General features: G+C 31.1%; 1 protein-coding gene across 3 annotated transcripts in view; it reads left to right on the top strand.

The window, feature by feature from the left end:
- Positions 1-19,405, top strand: part of LOC118202091 (hapless 2) — an 87,573-nt gene that overhangs the window by 27,849 nt on the left and 40,319 nt on the right. For all 3 annotated transcript variants that reach the window (XM_035374260.2, XM_085821088.1, XM_085821087.1), the window contains exons 6-8: positions 3,902-4,027; positions 9,818-9,948; positions 11,942-11,984. In XM_035374260.2, coding sequence (XP_035230151.2) covers positions 3,902-4,027; positions 9,818-9,948; positions 11,942-11,984 — 300 coding nt within the window. The remainder of the gene's footprint in view (positions 1-3,901; positions 4,028-9,817; positions 9,949-11,941; positions 11,985-19,405) is intronic.

Genomic DNA, 19,405 nt, shown 5'->3' with positions numbered 1-19,405 from the left:
AAATTCATGTAAAACTTATTCTTAGTATCTAATGAGACCTAAAATAATACAAAGCAACTTAGTGTCACCTCTGGTGCTTTAGTGGCTTATTGGAACCTTAAAGTATATTAACTTGGTTACAACCCCTGGAACTCTACACGGAGCTACGACACTAACCGCAACAGACAGAGCCCAACTAACTTTCAAAACTAGCTAACCGTGCCCACATTAGGCCTCTGAGTTTTGTTCTGATCAGCAGGTCTCTCTCTAGGTAAGGAGCATCAGTGACAACAGCCAGTCTTTTGTTACGAATCATGCTGATTATGATTTTAATGCTCTTTTTAACCTATGCTGCTTGACATAAAATCTACTTACTATTAACTAAACCTCTAGACTGAACAAGTATGTGACAAAATTAGACATTAAAAATAAAAAAGCTGTTAGTAAAACTTAACTAAAATGTAACTTATCTTCTTTCAAATATGTCCAGTTATATTATAAGTGTAAAATATTTAATGATACTTGAACACAAAACACAAAAATATAAAAATTCATGTAAAACTTATTCTTCGCATCTAGTGAAATTTAAAATAAAAAGCAACTTATCACCTCTAGTGCTTTAGTGGCTTAATAGAACCTTAATGTATATTAACCGAGTTACAACTCCTGGAATTCTACATGAAGCTATGACACTAACGGCGTCAGACAGAGCTCAGCTAACGTTCAAAACTTACTAACTGTGCCTACAGGTTTGTTCTGATCAGCAGGTCTCTCTCTAGGCAAGCAGGAGCGGTGACAACAGCCAGTCTTTTGTTATGAATCATTCTGATTATGATTTTACTTCTCATTTTAAACTATGACACTTGACATAAAATCTACCTGCTATTTACTAAACCTCTAGATTGAGCAAGTAATGAGACATAAAAAAAATTAACAAGAAACTAACTATTAGTAAAATGTAAATAAAATATTACTTATCTTCTTTCAAATATACTGAACTATTGTAAGTCTAAAATATTTAATGCTATTTGATAAATTTCATAAACTATATTTTATGCTTAAAATAATTAATAATTTTATGTTAATTATGTTTAATAATAATGCATCCTACTTACGGATCTATTTTGTTTTTTGCGTGGTATTACAAAAGTGAAGTTGAAGCACAGATAATATTTTAATTGAATTTATTAATTTGCTATTTACTCATAGGTCCTTAATTTTTTTCAGTAATGGTCCTTAAAAGTCCTTAAAAGTACTTAATTTCCATGTGAAGAAATGTGTACAAACCCTGGTAACTGCTGGATTGAAGTAAAATAAACTTTAAACATCTAAGGTTAAAACTAAATTGTAGTCAAAGCAAGACAATTCCTCAACAATATTAATAATTGCATCCTTGTATAAGAAGTTTACCATAATATCTAAACAATTCAAAATTAAAAAAGGATCATAATGGTACAAACTCGAAAACTAAAGATGCAAAAGGGAAAAAAATATACAAGATAATAAAAATATAAAAATTAACCTCTTTTTACTGAAACTCCAATTCAGAACTCATCAGGGGAAAATGAATTACAAGCTTAATAAAATGCTTCGAAAACGTGTTTCATTCTCCTGATTCATTTGAGATCAAAAATCAAAAAAAGAAGCAAATTTCATTTTATGTACCTCCATCCTTAAATGTGCTAATGCCTCATTGTGCAGAAATAATGCTTGATGTCAATTGTCTACAAAAGCATCGTGCAGCTCCAACAAAATTCCGTGCTATTCCAACAAAATATCTAGTAAGAAAATGGAGCAAATCCTCCCACATTAGAAGAACTTAGCTCAATTAAAAAACTTTTCTCCAATTTTCGAAAGTAAGATCGAATCACACATTCAAAACAATTTGGAAGAATAACTTTTTAGAATAATTCTTTTGCTTTGTCATATGATATGAAGCAGCCAATCACTGTGGATCACTTTGGGTTTACCATGTAAAGGGGGAACTAGTTCTCCAATACAATTAATGGTTAATGATGGGACATTCGATGCTGATAACTGCTGATTGGTTGTTGAAAAATCTTACTATTTTTTGTGAAAGAAAGAAAAAAATCATGCATCTTTTTTCAATGGTAAAGCAGGTAGAAAAATTATCTGAAACAGTTGTTTATTTGAAATAAATGAATGTGGGATACTGGCTTTGCTGACAGCATATGGATTCACATTTTTCAGTCATAAGAGTTGTGTTTGTTGAATACTTATCTTTTGTAAATAGGCCTTCATTCATGGTGAGCACAGAAACTACAAAATATGGTTACTCTGCACTTTGCTGTAGAAACTGACTAGCAAATTCAGAGAAATAAGAATAATTTAATGCATGAATTCTTTGCTTATATTAGATGTGTGAAATATGATTTACTAACACTTATATTAAAGGACTCTGAGAACTCACGAGAATTGAATATATGGAATTATAAGCTTATAAATTTGATACATGTGTACTATAATTGTTGTCATTTATGTCACATAGTTTTGTAGTATATGTATTGCATTCCTGTTTTCATTTGTATAATATATACAAGTATAATGCTGTTGTTGTATATTTATATACGTTAATTTTTTTTTTTTGTATTTTTTTCCTTCATTAATATCTTCTTTGAAGGGGTTTGTTTTCAGCTGGGGTAAACAAAGGTATGGAGTGTCCATAGAGTGGAAGTCATTGTGTTGCCAATGTATGTAGTTCTTGGAATATATTAACTTTTGATTTTACGTTTGAAAGGACATATTTTAGACTTACCTTTACTTTCATTAGATCATCCTACAGATTTTCAATGATTCCACAGGATTCCTCCATGGAAACCTCTGCTGGTAGACTAAGTTACTGCATTTTTATTTCATCCAAGGAACACTTAATTATTGATAGTGATTGCAGTTTCGCTTCCAGAAATGATACACTTTTTCATTTTTAGCGAAGTCATGTAGGAAATGTTCCAGTTGTGTGACTTTTGTCTTTAGACATTCGCATTGCCTATTAGTGATATAAGATTATTCAGCTTATATCATTTTCTCCAGCTCGATGGACCAAGTATTGATAGTAATTTTTAGTGGACTGTATATGAATTCACTAAAGTAAAGATGATAAATGTAATAATATTTATTTTCTTTAATTGCATAATTATGGCACTTGAACAGGCAAAGGAGTGAGTAAGGATTATAATTAAATTACATCATTGAACAGAGAAAAAGTGTGTGAGATTCAATGTGCCTTTCACTTACTGGTTAGTACAGAGTTCTGACTACTGACCTGTGTGGTACTGCAATCTCTGCAACAGTACCAAATAGACAAAATATTTTAACTGTGATGGAACAGCAGTCTTTGGCCCATTAATTCTATACAAAAGTTTTTAAGTCACGATCTGCTACAAAATTTTAGGAGAATCGGGTTTTATTTAGAATAGTACTGAGTCTTGTTAAACAGAAAAGTGAGGGTGTCTACTTTGTGCTGTTCTGCTTTTTCATGTTGTTAATGTTATTACTTAAGTATTTACAGTCCATTTTTATACAATTTTCTTTCATATTAATTCTATATTTTTTAACATGGACTTCATAAATTTTTCACTTTTTTTTCTGTTAAAACATATTTTAAATTTTATAATATGAAAGAAAACTTTTTCATATTTTTTCTGTGATTTTTGTTAAAATTTCTGCTTTTAATCTCTTTTAGTCTTCTGAAGTGGAATTAAGAATGTAGGCATATATTTGCTGAAAGAGTAGAATTTTAATAAAATAAAGTTCTGTTCATGAATAACATTACACAAACCTTTCATTGCGATATTTATTTTTTTGTAAATGATGATAACATGAAATTTTGTATTAGAATTTAAATTTTCATATGCTGTCTGTGGTTGTTATTGTATAAATTAATGATTAAAAATAATTTTAGATCGTTGCAACATTTTATACAGCCAGCCCTAAAAATAAATCTAAAACAATACCTGATGATAGATGGTTGCTGATACCTCAACCAATGCCAAGTGTTGAAATTGATAACTTGCCTCCTATTATGAAGGTACTGATATTAAATGTGTTGTTATAAATGTTAATATGCAGTTGACAAAAAATCATCTCTGGTAATATTCTTTTATAATTTTTTTATTGTGTTCTGTAATTCTTTGATATGGTTATAGCAAATAAGTATATGAAATGAAATTATTTCTTCATTTGATATGTTTATTTGCTATAAAATCAAATCAAGTATTTTGCTGTTATAGCAGCCTTGGTGCGGTATGGGAATGGGCGTATTTAAAGCATGGTGAAAATGAGATGGCAACTGATATACTAATAATTTATTCAGTAACTGCAGTACATAATTTTTTGAATATATATATGTACAGAAATAATTTAATATAAATTTGAATTTATTATTTTATTTAACCCTTTGACTATTAAGGCCACCTTCATCTGATCATAAGATTTTCTGTCCCTTGATACATGTTTCTGTCCCTTGATACATGTTAGCTTATAATTTAAAACATTTTATTTTCTTACTTTCTTTAATGATGTAAATATCATTTTAATGAATGAAAGTTTATGAAAACACAAACTAAAGTAATTATACACATTTAGCTAATAAATGTTGTTTTAATATAGTTCTTGATGAGCAGATCGAAAATGGCATGCAACTCAGAGGGTTAATATATTTTTGCAAGCAATTTATGTGTAAAATAAATGAAAGTAATAAGTTTTGTGTATAGAACAATATCTGAAATTCAGTTGTGAATCACCAGTCCCTCACTCGTGCTCTTGAACATTTAGGGTATTCATAATTCTATTTATAAGGTAGCCAAAAAAGCTCTTGCTGTTTCTGATATGGCATTGAAAGAGTGAATCCCAACATAAAAATAATTGCCAAACCTGGCAATGAAATAGTTAGGATGGGAGTCTGTAAATTGACCAAGAGTATAAAAGCACGTTGCATCGGTACTTCAAACATAACTCACATAGCGACTGATTAAAATGGACACGTCAAAGACACTTATTTGGAATTGTTTGCTGTAGGATTTTAACCTTTTAACTATCATGCCCGAAATAATCTCGGGCAGAGCAATGTTGTTCCAAAATGTCACGCCCGAGTATTGCTTGGGGTAATTTTTTTTTTTTTTTTTTTTGAGTACATCGTACTGTTATACCCAAATATATATCATGAGAAGTTTATTTTGGCTTCAATTCTATAGATGGCAGTACCTTACTGAATGCTTCAAAGGATAGAGGTTTATGTTCAAAGTGCGTGGCGTTTTTTTTGTTTTGTTGTTGTTGTTGTTGCAAAATGGCATCCAGTGCTTTTAAACGTTATATAGATGATTTAGATTCTTCATCTCATATTCCTCCTACTCCTGTGAAACGTAAGCCTACAAGACAGTGCAAGGTTTGTTGTTCAAAAAAGGATAAAAATGGGAAAAAGATAAAGAAGGAAACATGATTCTGGTGTACTGATTGTGGATTTAGTTTGTGCTTGGAAATGTTTTTCCAGTTATATCACACAAAACTGAAATACTGAACTACTAATAAGTATTCATTTTTATTTTTTCTATTTATTTATTTTTTAGAAAATAATTAAAATAATTATTTTTAAAAGTTTTTAGAAAATAATGCTCCACTAGAAGCACTACCATGCTGAGTGGCAGCCACCTCAAGCGAATATGCAGTGGTTACAAAACCTTACAATTTTTATGCTTGTACCTCAAAGTATAAATTTTTAACTACTAATTATATTTTATTTTGTACTAAACATTTGATTTTTGCAATAAAAAAATTTGGCAATTTATGTACCTAAATCATTAAAATAACTTGACAGTTAAAGAGTGGGCCTGTCACTAGCAGAATCAAGTCCCCAAATTTGCCAGGCTTTTGGGGATGATGCCGTTAATGAACGGAGCACTAGGCAATGGTTGTAGAAATTCAGGTCAGGGGATATGTCTCCTAGTGATGCATCACACAACGGTCGTTCACAAGCGCTGAACGATGAGGCTCTGAGAGCAGCTATAGAGAGTGACAGTAGCCAAACATGTGGTGAGCTTGCTGCACACTTCCAGGTAGGTAGCTGATGAAATGATCAGACTCCATTTGCAATGCATAGGAAGGCATACAAGCTGAACAAGTGGGTACCCCACTGACTGTCCGATGCAAACAAGCAACAGCGTGCCATTGCCTGTTTGTCATTGCTTGCTCAGCACCACAGTGCATCCATATTTGATCGAATACTCACCAGCGATGAAAGGTGGGTCCACACTCAAGCATTCCAGACTTGGTTGTCACCATAGGACCCTCTGCCTCACACTGTGAGATCTTCCCTCCACCCACGCAAGATCATGTTCTTTATCTGGTGGACTAGTCACCAAGTGATGCACTATGAGCTCCTGCCAGTGAGCCAGATCATCATGGTAGGCCTGTACTTACAGCATTTGGAACGTGTGCATCAAACACTGATGCATAAAGAGCCAGCATTGGTCAATCGTTAGTACTCCTCCTCCATGGCAATGCGAGACCGCATGTGGCTCGGGAAGCCAGGGACACCATCCAGCAACCGGGCTGGGAGACACTAGCCCATCCACCATACTCCCTAGACCTCACACCAACAGACTACCACCTTTTCCCATTCCCTGGACAACCATCTTCGTGAGAAATTCATCAACAACCGGCCAGATCTCGGAAAGGTACACACAGACTCCTTTGCGTCTAAGACTCCTGAGATTTACTGTGATGGCATCGCATAGCTGGCCACTAGTTGGCAAAAGGCACTGGATGCCAATGGTAATTATTTTCAGGATTAGCGATGATTTTTTTTTTTTTTTTTTGCATAACTTTTTCTTTTTGACTGTCCAAAGCAGCAAGAACGTTTTTTGTTACCTTGTAGCACCTGAACCAAGAAGTATTTGTTGTCATTAAGGTAAATGCCACTATTGTGGCAATACTATCCCTGCATTATGCTTCCATTTTATGAAGAGGATTTCATTATCTCTGCACTTTTATCGGGTCTTGTTAGGAATCTGTAGATGTTAAATGAATTGCTCATATGTGTCGATAAACGTCTCTGTCTCACGAAGGCTGAAGTGTATCAATTCCTATTTTGTGCCAAGGCTGCTGTGATATAGAAATGCCTTATATCAAAGCAAACCTATAGAAATATAAGTATTATGAAAACTAATATTGTAGGTAAATGTTAGGAGTGTATCCTTAGTTTTCATAAAGAAATGCTGCTGAACACCAAATTTTAAAAAAAAAATGTACTTATGAATGTAAGTTAGAATTAAATGTATTTGAAAGTTGCCTTTAATATTTATATATTAATATATAGTTAAATATTGAACAGCATGTAAAATAATGAAATACACACATTAAAAATTAAAGTTAATCAGATTTATAGTCTGAAATGTTGATATGGAAATTTTTTTAAATAAAATCTGTGATCAGTTTGTCTTAGAGTCATAATTCAATTTTGCTTGACTGGTGCTTATTGCATTATAATTTATTTCCAAGTATAATCAGTGAATAAATTATGCTAATCGATTATTGATTCATCTTAGCGCTGGATAAAATTTGAATATTGATAGAGTTAATGTTCATATCAGCGACTCAGTCTTTTAATTTTCACTTACCATGTTACTAATAATGTTGGTATTTATACATGATATAAATTTATGTTCAAGTTTATTTTCAAGAGTAAAACAAAGGACATCTAATTCAAATAATTAGTAAGACTTGTGCTATATGTATTTAATAAAATTTAAGATAAATTGGAATTAGAAGAAATAAATTTTTCTGTGTTCAAGACAGTTCTCAGATCGCTTACTATTAGAATCGTGCTTTTCGCTTAATTTCTTGGACAGATTATACTTTCACTGTGCAGATAATTGATTTCACCTTTTTCGATACATATTCTGTTTGTAGGTGAGAAAAATGTTTCTTTCACGTATAAGCATTTTGTGACCTGTGACTGTTCTTTTCTGTTTAAGCCTGAAGTTAAAGCAATAAGAAATATTCTTTTTGTAATTAGTGACTGCGCTTTTTGGTTGAAATAAACTAAGAAACTGCTATTTCCTTTGTATGGTATTCATAAGATTTTTTTAATTGCGATTTATGAAATCCTTCAGTTAAAGCAATAAGAAATACTCATGCTAAATTTTGCCTACATTTTCTTCTTAATTTATCAATTTTTATCTGTTTGTGTAATCGGCAGATTGATTATTATAGCTCTTGTTTTATGAAGACTTATGTAATTTATTTATTGATTTAATATTTTATTTCTTTTATTATTTTATCTTCATAGATATTTTTCATTTGCTTAATTTAATACAGATCTATTCTTTATTGCTCATATATCAAAAGCTTTAAACATGTTCTAATACTACAATAGAATGTCAACAAAATTGGAAAATAAAAATTTAAAAAAAGTCTGGAAGCTTTCAGATTTTATATTATGCCTAAAGGGGTGTTTTTTTCATTTACACATACATATACATTTCAAGAGCACTTGGGCTAAAAATATTTAAAATGCAGCATATCTTTAGAAATTCTGATGGATGGTCTCGCAGGCTGGAGAAAAAATATTTTGTTCTGTACAGTGCGTTGCCACTGCTTGCTTTGAAATCATTGAGTTTCTTAATAAAAAATTCATTAAAGTTTAAAAAATCTAAAATAGATAATAAAACAAATTCGAAATTCAAGATTGTGACTTCCAGATGCTCATATTCGGGAAGGACTATGTTATTCAAAATTTGATGGCTCTTTGTATCTTCTTCTTCTTCTTCTTTTTTTTTTTTTTTTTTTTTTTTTTAATATGATGCGAGAAACATACATGCATTCATGTAGATTCTGCATTATTTAATTTCTTTAATACAGAGTGATAATATATAATGGCAACAATTTGAAAAGGGATACAGCCATTTATAGTGATTCAACACAAAATACCATTTTAAGATTAATACCCCTTTTAGGCTAACACCCCTTTGGGCTTCGTAAAATAGTAGGTAAAGCAATCAGTAATGAAAAATTAAATAAAATATAAAGGGATAAAATTATTAATAAATTGAGTTAATCATAATTAAATAAACAATGGATTAAAATGTCATAAAAATTAAATGAAAAAGAATAAATGAATAATAAATTAACATAAATTGAAAACATTTAGTGAAATAATTAAAGAAATGAAAAATAAGTAAGCTCATAATAATAAGACATAATACAGAGAATGATAAATAAGTTTTCTTTCTCTTCCTTTCTTTTCCTTTCTTCCCAATTGACCAGATACATACTTTTCACGCATTTGTTGAGTATAGTGCCAGACCAATGAGTTGCACAGCCGTCTTATCACTAAAAACATTTTAAAGGGTACGCCACATGTCTGATATTACATTTGTAAGGAGATTAAAATTATTTACATAAATAACTAATATTTACAAGGGATTTGAATTCTTACTTTGTCATTTAGCCTAGTTGTCAAGTGCAGGGGACGATGAAACAAAAATATTTTTTTTTTCTGCAGAAAACAAAAAAGCACTTGTATCTGAGTGGGATGAAAAATATTTTTCTTCACACTGAGATATATGTGTATATACATTTTGTTTTTTTACTGAATTATATTTAATTGCACAAGTATACAAAATAATTTTTTTTTTTTTTTTTTTTTTTTTTTTTTTTGCACAATTAATGCTACTGGTACTAGAAAAATCATGATTTCATCTATCATCACAGAAAGTGCCCTTCAAAAATCATCACATTCAGCAAGTGCTGGACAATAAATTTAGATAATTTAATACTTGCAATATAATATGTAGCAATTTTCTATTCTTCTTATTATTAGAATGGTGCTACTGATTTTCTTCTGTTACCTAAAAACCTGATAAATCCTAGTGGACTTGAGTGTGATGTGGCAGGTGTTTCTTTTGAAGCATTTTGGAAGCAGAAAGATCGATGTAATGCCATTAAAGGAACGTATGTTATCATATATTTTATTTATTAGTTTAGTACATTGTGTCTTGAAAAACTGAAATTGCATTTGTTGCTTTGCTGAAAATAATAAGTTTATGATGAGTCTTTGATATGCAAAACAATTTGAAGTTCTTTTTCCCTTTAAAGTAATTAAAAAGTTTAATGTATTAACTTAAATTTCATTACAGGAAAGATTAAACACATATATTTTAGTAAATAACAACTGAATATTAAAATCTTATGATTAGAATTTAAGACAATATTTGGTACACTCTGATTATTTACATCTCAATAGAAAAGTGGTGAAATCATTGCCATCTTTTGAAAGTATTCATGAACTTGTTACTGACTAGTTTTTTCCCTAAACTAATGCGGGAAAGTCAAAACCTATTTTCAAAATGGTGGTGTACAAAGAATTCCATGAGCAATCAATCAATAATATTTGAAAAAGCAAGAATCAACAGTAATAAAACACCTTTTTCTAAAAATCTTTCTTTTTTTGCACTGTTGTTTTCTTCATATTCACAGTGATCTGCTTTCACTTAAGGGAAGGGAAAAAAAAAAAAAAAAAAAAAAAAAAAACAGAATTTCACAAACTTAGCATCCATACAACTTCAGCATTTCACACTAGGCAAAATAGACATGTCCAACATGCATATTGTCAGATAAATACTTTGTGATGACATTGCGTGTTACCACATATCCATTTTGGTGATGTACTGTTTTTCCTTGTGAATACTTCTTTTGACTTTTTGGTAGCAATGCAGATAATCAGAAAGTACATAATAAAAGAGATTAGTGGTAAGAAATGACAGACTTAATTGGTGAATTTTAAATTTGCAACATGCTTAATCTTCAGACATAAAGTTCTCTGTGTGATATCATCGATTAAGTACTTTTTCTCCTCTAAAATTTCTACTATTTTAGAATAGTAATCAATTGAAAAAAAAAATAAAATATTGATATTTATAACATGCAACATATTTGATTTTCACACTCACTTTAGGCCAAGTGATATCATTCCTTCATTGCTTTTCTCTCCTTTAAAATTTTGATAATTTTTTATTTTCTCTCTAGAAAAGAAGTGGGGTATTTCTTTATCATTCATTCTTTCACACTTTTTTGCCATTCTCTCCCCTCCCCCGAAATGTTAGCTATTTGTAAGTTATCATCAACTAAAAACGAAATGGTGGTTTTTCTCTTCAAAAGAGCCTGGAAGGTTGCAAACAGTAAAAGAGAAGAAATGGCTGCCAGTATGTTGAATATATTAAGATGTAAATGCAGAACTGTAGGACAGAAAAGTCCTTCATGCTGATAATGTATTTCATGATTCCAGTTTCTTTTTCTTACAGCTTTGTTTTTCATATACTGTTGGGGTCGAGAACTATTATCAAAATGGTGCAATAAATATTTAAATAAGAATGAATATCAGAAAGCACCAATATTTGATTCTATAAGTAGCAGCAGTTGCTGAAATCAAACACCTAGCCTAGCAAGCATCAATAATTTACCTGTGATCGTGCTCATTTAAACCAATACCTTTACTGATGCCAGCAATTTATTGTCCATCTAAAGTTCTGATATATATTCTGTTCATCAAATACATTATTTTTCTGCTAGTTATTGATTGGAAACATTCTAGCTTATTTACATGTTTCCATTAAAGCTGTATATAATCATTTGTCATATCAGTGTAAACTATACTATATTTACTATTATTTTATTCCTTTTTTGTATCATAAATAAACATTATTTGTGTGGAATGTTTGCAGTTTTTCTATGCAAATTTTTTTAAATAATTTTTGTTCATGTATTGTCTTCATATATATTCTTTATTTAATAGTATATTAACATGCTAAGTGTATCAAAATTCTGCAGTTATTCAAATTCCTGTGCATTGTAACTTATATAATGCACTCTTTGTTAAAGTAGGAAATTTTTTTTTTTAATATAATGAATTATTTCTGCTGCTATTTTACCTTTATGATATTTTCAGATGTCTAAAAAATCAGCCTTTGGACTTTTGGGAAGCAGATAAGGTAATTTGTATTGCTTTTATTGTAATAATATATTGTAGTGGCCCAGTTAGGGCATGAGAAATAATTATTTTTTATTTCATATATTTGTTCATATATTTAATTATTTTATAAAATTAACTTTAATATTTTGTTAATATTCATATTTATATTTAAATTTATGCTGAATGGCAACTAGTTCTAGTTCTGATTCATGATTGCTAGGTTTTGGTTTCAAAACGTTGCTTGTAGCGTCGCATTTCGATAGCCGGAAAATAAAATGCAATAACTTAGCTATTTGTTTATAATTCATGCTGTTACTAGTCATAAATTAATTTTAAACATTAGTAGCCAAGGCTACATCATGGTGACCCTGATTAATTTTCGAAATGTCAACAAATGACTCTTCTGAAACTGCTATGAAAGATACCATGCAGTCACCGGAGCTTCATCAGGTGAGTGTAAAAATACCTCCTTTTTGGATTGATAAACCGGAAATATGGTTTTTTCAAGTTGAAGCTCAGTTTAAAATTAGTAATATCGTTTCAGAAGAAACGAAATTTAATTATTTAGTTTCACAGCTTGAACCTAAGTTCGTCGAAAATATTTGGGACATTGTAACGAATGATAGTGCCACAAAATATTCGGATGCTAAAATTAGGTTATTACATTTATTCAAAGAAAGTGAAAATGTATGGATTAAACGTTTGATTACTGGTATCGAACTTGGAGACATGAAACCAAGCCAACTTTTGCAGAAGTTGAGATCAGTTGCTACTACAGATGTGTTTGAAAATCTAATCAAAACTTTATGGCTGGAGAAGCTACCTGACTCCATAAAACATATATTATTAGTTAGTGATGAAGATGTAACCAAGTTAGCGTCTATGGCAGATAAAATTAGTGATATGAATCGGAAACCAGAAGTATTTAGTACTAATGCTCCTTCCATTCCCGCAAATGATTTGTTGCAAAGAATTACCTTTCTTGAACAAAAAATTGATCAAATAACCATTCGCTCAAGACGCAGGAACTCGGATTTACGTAATTCACGTTCACGATCTCGAAGCCGATCTCGTAAACGATATGACCTTACTGGCAAATTTTGTTTTTATCACTTTCGTTTTGGAGCAAAATGCATTCCAGAGAAATGCAAGCCTCCGTGTGCTTGGGTAAAAAACGATTTCAAAAACCAGGAAAACTCGAATCTGCAGTAGGTTCAGCGGCAAATGCTGCTGCAGAAAATTTGAAGGATTGTCGCAAATTTCGTTTATTCGTTCGTGACCGAAGATCAAATTTGCACTTTCTTATTGATAGCGGAGCTGACGTAAGCATAATTCCTGCTACTTCACAGAATAAATGTAAAACTGAATATAAACTGTATGCAGCTAATGGCACAGATATTTCCACTTATGGCATAAAAACGCTAACTCTTGATTTGGGATTACGTCGTGATTTTCAGTTTCCATTCATAATTGCTGATGTCACAAAAGGTATTTTAGGAGCTGACTTTCTTCACAAATATAAATTGCTTATCGATATAAATAAGAAAAAATTAATTGATGGCGTAACACAGCTTTGTGTCCAGTGTGATGTCGCTGCTATTTCCAGTGATTACTCAGTAACCACATTAAATAAATCCATAAAAATTTTCGATTTACTGTCGAAATATCCCGAAATTTCTAAACCTAACCTTTTTCCTACACAAATTAAACATGGTGTTACACATTTTATTACGACTGATGATCAACCCGTTTATTCAAAGGCACAACAGCTCGATCCAAAACGCTTAGCTAAAGAGGAATTTAAATTTATGCTTGACAATGGCATAATTCGTCCATCAAACTCCCAGTGGTCAAGCCCCTTGCACCTTGTTACGAAAAAGGATGGTTCATATCGTCCTTGCGGAGACTACCGACAATTGAATGCGCAGACGATACCTGATAGATACCCAATTCCTCGCATTGAAGATTTTCATCATATTTTAAGAGGTACAAATATTTTTTCTAAAATTGATTTATTCAAAGCTTATTTTCAAATTCCCATTGCAGAAGAAGACAAATGTAAAACGGCTATCATCACTCCTTTTGGTTTATACGAATTTAATGTAATGAGTTTCGGTTTAAAAAATGCTCCTGCAATGTTCCAAAGATTTATTCACGAAGTCTTTAGAGGATTAGAATTCGTTTTTCCCTAATTAGACTATATACTCATTGCATCCAGTACCCATGAAGAACACGAAAATCACCTTAAATTAGTTTTCGAAAGATTACATACATTTGGGTTAAGAATTAATGTTTCAAAATCTGTCTTTGCTGTTCCCCAAATCGAGTTTCTAGGCTACCTAATTACACCTAAGGGTTCCCGTCCTTTGCCAGAAAGAGTTCAAGCTATTACTAACTACAAACGACCAGAAACAATTCGTGAACTTAGAACCTTTCTTGGAATAATTAACTTTTATCATCGTTATATAAAGGATGCAGCGAAGAATCAAGCATTGTTACATGTGTATCTCAAGGGAGCTAAAAAGAGGGACAAACGTAAAATCGAATGGACTGAAGAAGCTGAAAAACAGTTTGAAACGTGCAAGAATGACCTGGTGAACACGGCACTGTTGTCTTTTCCCAATTCTGAATTACCTCTGGCGTTATTTACAGATGCTTCAGATACGGCGATTGGCTCAGTGTTGCAACAATATGAAAACTCCTCATGGAAGCCAATAGCATTTTTTTCTAAAAAATTAAGTGATACTCAGCAAAAATATAGCACCTATGATAGAGAACTATTGAGCATATATCTTTCAGTTAGACACTTTAAGCACTATCTAGAAGGAAGAGTATTTACAATTTATACAGATCACAAGCCCTTAATATTCGCCTTTCGTCAAAAACTTGACAAAGCAACACCTAGACAGGCTCGCCAACTTACATCTCCCAGTTTTCGACTGATATCAAATATGTAAAAGGTGAGAATAATATTGTGGCGGATACATTATCTAGAGTTAATGAAATTTCATCGATAGATTATGATAAAATAGCTGATGAACAAACTCAAGATGAAGAACTGAAGAGTTTGCAAACCACTACTTCCTTGAATTTCAAGCAATGTTCTCTACCTTCGGGGAAATATTTGTAGTGTGATACATCAACTAAACATGTTCAGCCGTATATTCCTCAGGCTTTCAGACAACATGTCTTTCAACGAATTCATGGTTTATCACATCCAGGAATAGAATCGACTATGAAATTAATGACATCAAAATTCATTTGGCCTAACATAAAAAAAGATGTACAGTTGAGGACAAGAACCTGCATTCCTTGCCAAAAAGCTAAAATCAGTCGGCACACCAAAACAAAATTAGGTGAGTTTGAAGTACCACCAGGAAGATTTTCTGTCATCCATATCGATCTCATAGGACCACTTCCACCATCTAAAGGGAATATTTATTGTCTTACTTGCATAGATAGATTTTCGAATTGGATGGAAGCAATTCCTTTAGAAAATATTTCCGCTGAGAACGTCGCAAGAGCCTTTTATAGCAACTGGATTGCGCGTTTCGGAACGCCAAGTAAACTCATTAGTGATCGTGGATCCCAATTTAAAAGTGATACATTACGAGCTTTGTCCAAAATCTGTGGCATCAATTTACAACAAACTACTGCCTACCACCCCTCGTGTAATGGCAAAGTTGAGCGCCTTCATCGAACATTAAAAACAGCATTAAAAGCCCACAACAACATATCTTGGATGGACACGTTACCAACAGTACTTTTGGGTTTGCGTACTGCTATTCAAGAAAATACCAATCATTCTATTGCGCAAGTAGTTTATGGCCAGAGTCTCAGACTTCCTGGAGAGTTTTTCAGCGAACCAAGTATCCAGACAGCATCGGAGACTTTTGCTAATAAACTCCAGAAACAGATGGAAGTTGTTGGACCGAGACTAATTCGTAAAAATTCATCTGAACAGATATTTGTCCATAAAGACTTACAAACTTGTTCTCATGTGTTTCAGCGAATAGATCGGGTAAAAAAACCTTTGGAACCTCCTTATGAAGGACCATTTCCTGTTATTGATCGCAAGGACAAATATTTTACTATTAGCATAAAAGGAAAACATGTTAATGTATCCCTGGATCACTTGAAACCAGCATATATTTTAGCTGAGGAAAATTCTCAGTTGATACAACCTGACTACACTAATTTGCAGAGACCGGACTCAAATTCGGATGTGAATCAAAAACATTCTCGCACAGGCAGAACTATACGTTTACCTGTTAGATTCAAGGACTGACTAAATTATTTTGATAGTCGTTAACACTGCAATACTAGTTACTACCTATTTCTCCATCTTCGTAACGTAACTTAGTTACTGGTGGGGGAGTAGTGTAGTGGCCCAGTTAGTGCATGAGAAATAATTATTTTTTATTTCATATATTTGTTCATATATTTAATTATTTTATAAAATTAACTTTAATATTTTGTTAATATTCATATTTATATTTAAATTTATGCTGAATGGCAACTAGTTCTAGTTCTGATTCATGATTGCTAGGTTTTGGTTTCAAAACGTTGCTCGTAGCGTCGCATTTCGATAGCTGGAAAATAAAATGCAATAACTTAGCTATTTGTTTATAATCCATGCTGTTACTAGTCATAAATTAATTTTAAACATTAGTAGCCAAGGCTACAATATTAAACCAGTGGTTCTTAACCTGTTTTGCCTCATGCACTCCTTTCACCATTGCTAGAAGATCATTTCGCCTTTTCTATAACCTGAAAAATGAATACACATTTATTAGATTTATATTATTTTTTAATCAGTATTATGAATTTAACAACAAAAGATGTAGAAAATGTTGATAAATACCAAAACTTGAATAAAAGTAGTTTTTCATATTCATAAACTAAAATTTAAGTATTTAACTTAAAAGGCTGACTGCATTCCCCATTAAACTATCAAATTACCCCTAGCCCCTCATTTAAAACCCCCTTTATTAAACTGATGACATGTTTATTTTATTTCAAAATCAAATCAATTATTTTTCTTACTATTTATTGATTACTATGATTGAAGGAAAAATATTTCTGTTCTAAAATTTAAAAATTCTGGTATAAAAATATGCTTTCAAATTTCAATAAGTGTGCAGTCAATTAAGAATAATTTATTTTTAGTCACTTTCATCTTTAAACTTTTATTAAAGAAAGTTATAATTTTTTTCTGACAAGTAATATTTCTGAAAGTGATTAAGCTTATATTAAATATTTTATTGTTAATCTTTAAAATTAAAATATTTTGTTGCTAACAGAAGGGGAAAATGTGATGATAATAAGTTTATTGTGATTATTTTTAAGGGTTGTATTTCTTTAATTACATTGATTCCCAGTAAGTTCATCTTACAAATTGTTTTCTTCTCTGTAGTAAGATCTTAACTCATTCTGGATAGGATCTTAATTCAGTCATAAGAAATTTATAATTTACCTCATGAGTATGTTGTATCATACATTGGCCGAACTAAGCAAGTGCTGTAATTGCTTATCAGACAGTATGAATTTTACATCATTCAAGAAATAACTCATTTTGCATAAAATTTCCTTAGGCAATCGTTATTGATTCTTTATAATCTTTTAACTTACCCCAAAACTTTCTTCAATTGGTGATTCAGGTATTGTCATGTGTTTAACATTCTTGTTATAATTTTTTAATTCTTTGGTTTCTGTTTTGTTTTGTAGATAGTGCTGTGATTATTGATCCCTTTATATATATATATTTTTTTATTTTTATCTTTTTTCATTGACATATTTCTCACCTGTGAAGATAAATATTTTTATATCTTGAAGAAACTAGGCATGTTACAGTTTCCTTGAATTTTTTTTTTTTTTTTTTTTTTACAAAAACATTAAACTAAGGTCAAATCTTGCTTAGTTTAAATTTGAAATTAACATAGTTCCCTTTTATTGCAGCAAAAACTTACCTTTAAATTTACAAAACATGATGAAATAAGTAGGAAAAATTGGTAACATTTCAATTATATAAATTTTTTTACAAACATTAAAGACTGGATCATTGAAACAAAGACTGACAAAAGGTGAGAAATGAGCATAATTTAAGGAAAATCATTTTATGATGTAGGTATAATGTTTATTACATGTGTATGATTCCATATAGTATTTTTTTTTCCCTGCTTTTGCTTATCATAAACTTGAAAGGTCACACTGGAGCTTTTACCCACAGATGCCTACTATTTCATTATGCAATCAGTGATCATGGGGAAGTTATTTATAAACTTCTTCTCAAGGGTATCAAAGTGGTGTGGTCAGTGTTGAGTGCCTTTTGTATAAAGCATGGAGGTAAGAAAGAAATGAGTGTCCAAACTGGCACTAGAAGTGATTCACTGCTCTGAAGCTTCGGTCACGAAATGGGGTGTTTTTTGTTTTTATTCAGAAGCTCGATTGACAGCGCTCTGATAGTATTTCGACACATGGAAGTTGCATACAAATCGAAAAACAGGACACTTCCGCATAAAAGAAACATTCATAGTGTGATGGATAATAGCAAATTGTATAGTTTAGTGGCATTTATGCAAAAATCACATCTTGGTTATTTTTCGATAACTAACAAGAGCGATTTTGATTATGAATTTGTTTTATAAAATTCTAAGCTGTTGAATTACAAAAATATAGATTTTAGCAAAAATGTTATGCTTAAAAAATGAAAAAAAATACCTTACGGTACTTTTAAAATTGTATACATCTTTTACCCTTGATAGAGTATTCGCTACTGTTATTTTATGTTCCAAATGCCAAAATGTTTTATATAAAATACATTTTTTTCACATCCACATATTATTAAAACATGTACTTTTAAAAATTTTTTAGAGGAGAGGCTTTATTATTGCTCACTTTAAACTCATCATTTTATTTTTATATATCTGAAAAATAATCAGTTTGGGCTTACACGTTTATTTATTTGGGTTAATAAAAATAAAATTACCACCAAATGTTGCAATCCTCATCAAAATTAATAAATATATGCACAAATATGCCAATAAGTTAACTTTTGATTGATTTGTAACCATACATTCGTGTAAAATTATGTACAGTTTTACATAAATGTGTTGGACAGAAGATGGATACCTAATGTGTTTGCGAATTCGGCGGAAGTACCATGTGCGTTCAGTTTATAATGATTATAAATTTTATCTAAATATTTAATAACCTTAACATTGAATTGTAAATATAAATTGAAATCCTGTTGACAAATACTATTTAAAGTATTTTGCTAATAAAACTATTTGAGCAAGAATTGTTCATACTGCAAAGCATTCTGTTAAAATGTATCGTAAAGCAAATTCTATTAGATGCGTGCTTAAGGAAGTAATAAAGAAGAGTTTTGGAATATGTATTGTTGAAATTAAGTGTAAAAAAATCTGATAAGTATAATTA

The sequence above is a fragment of the Stegodyphus dumicola genome, chromosome 7 (genome assembly GCF_044657685.1).
Source record: "Stegodyphus dumicola isolate Sdum_Otavi_A_Nest chromosome 7, ASM4465768v1".
NCBI classification, from domain to species: Eukaryota; Metazoa; Arthropoda; class Arachnida; order Araneae; family Eresidae; genus Stegodyphus; species Stegodyphus dumicola.
Note: the sequence above shows the minus strand (reverse complement) of the source record. Positions and strands in the feature narration are given on the sequence as shown.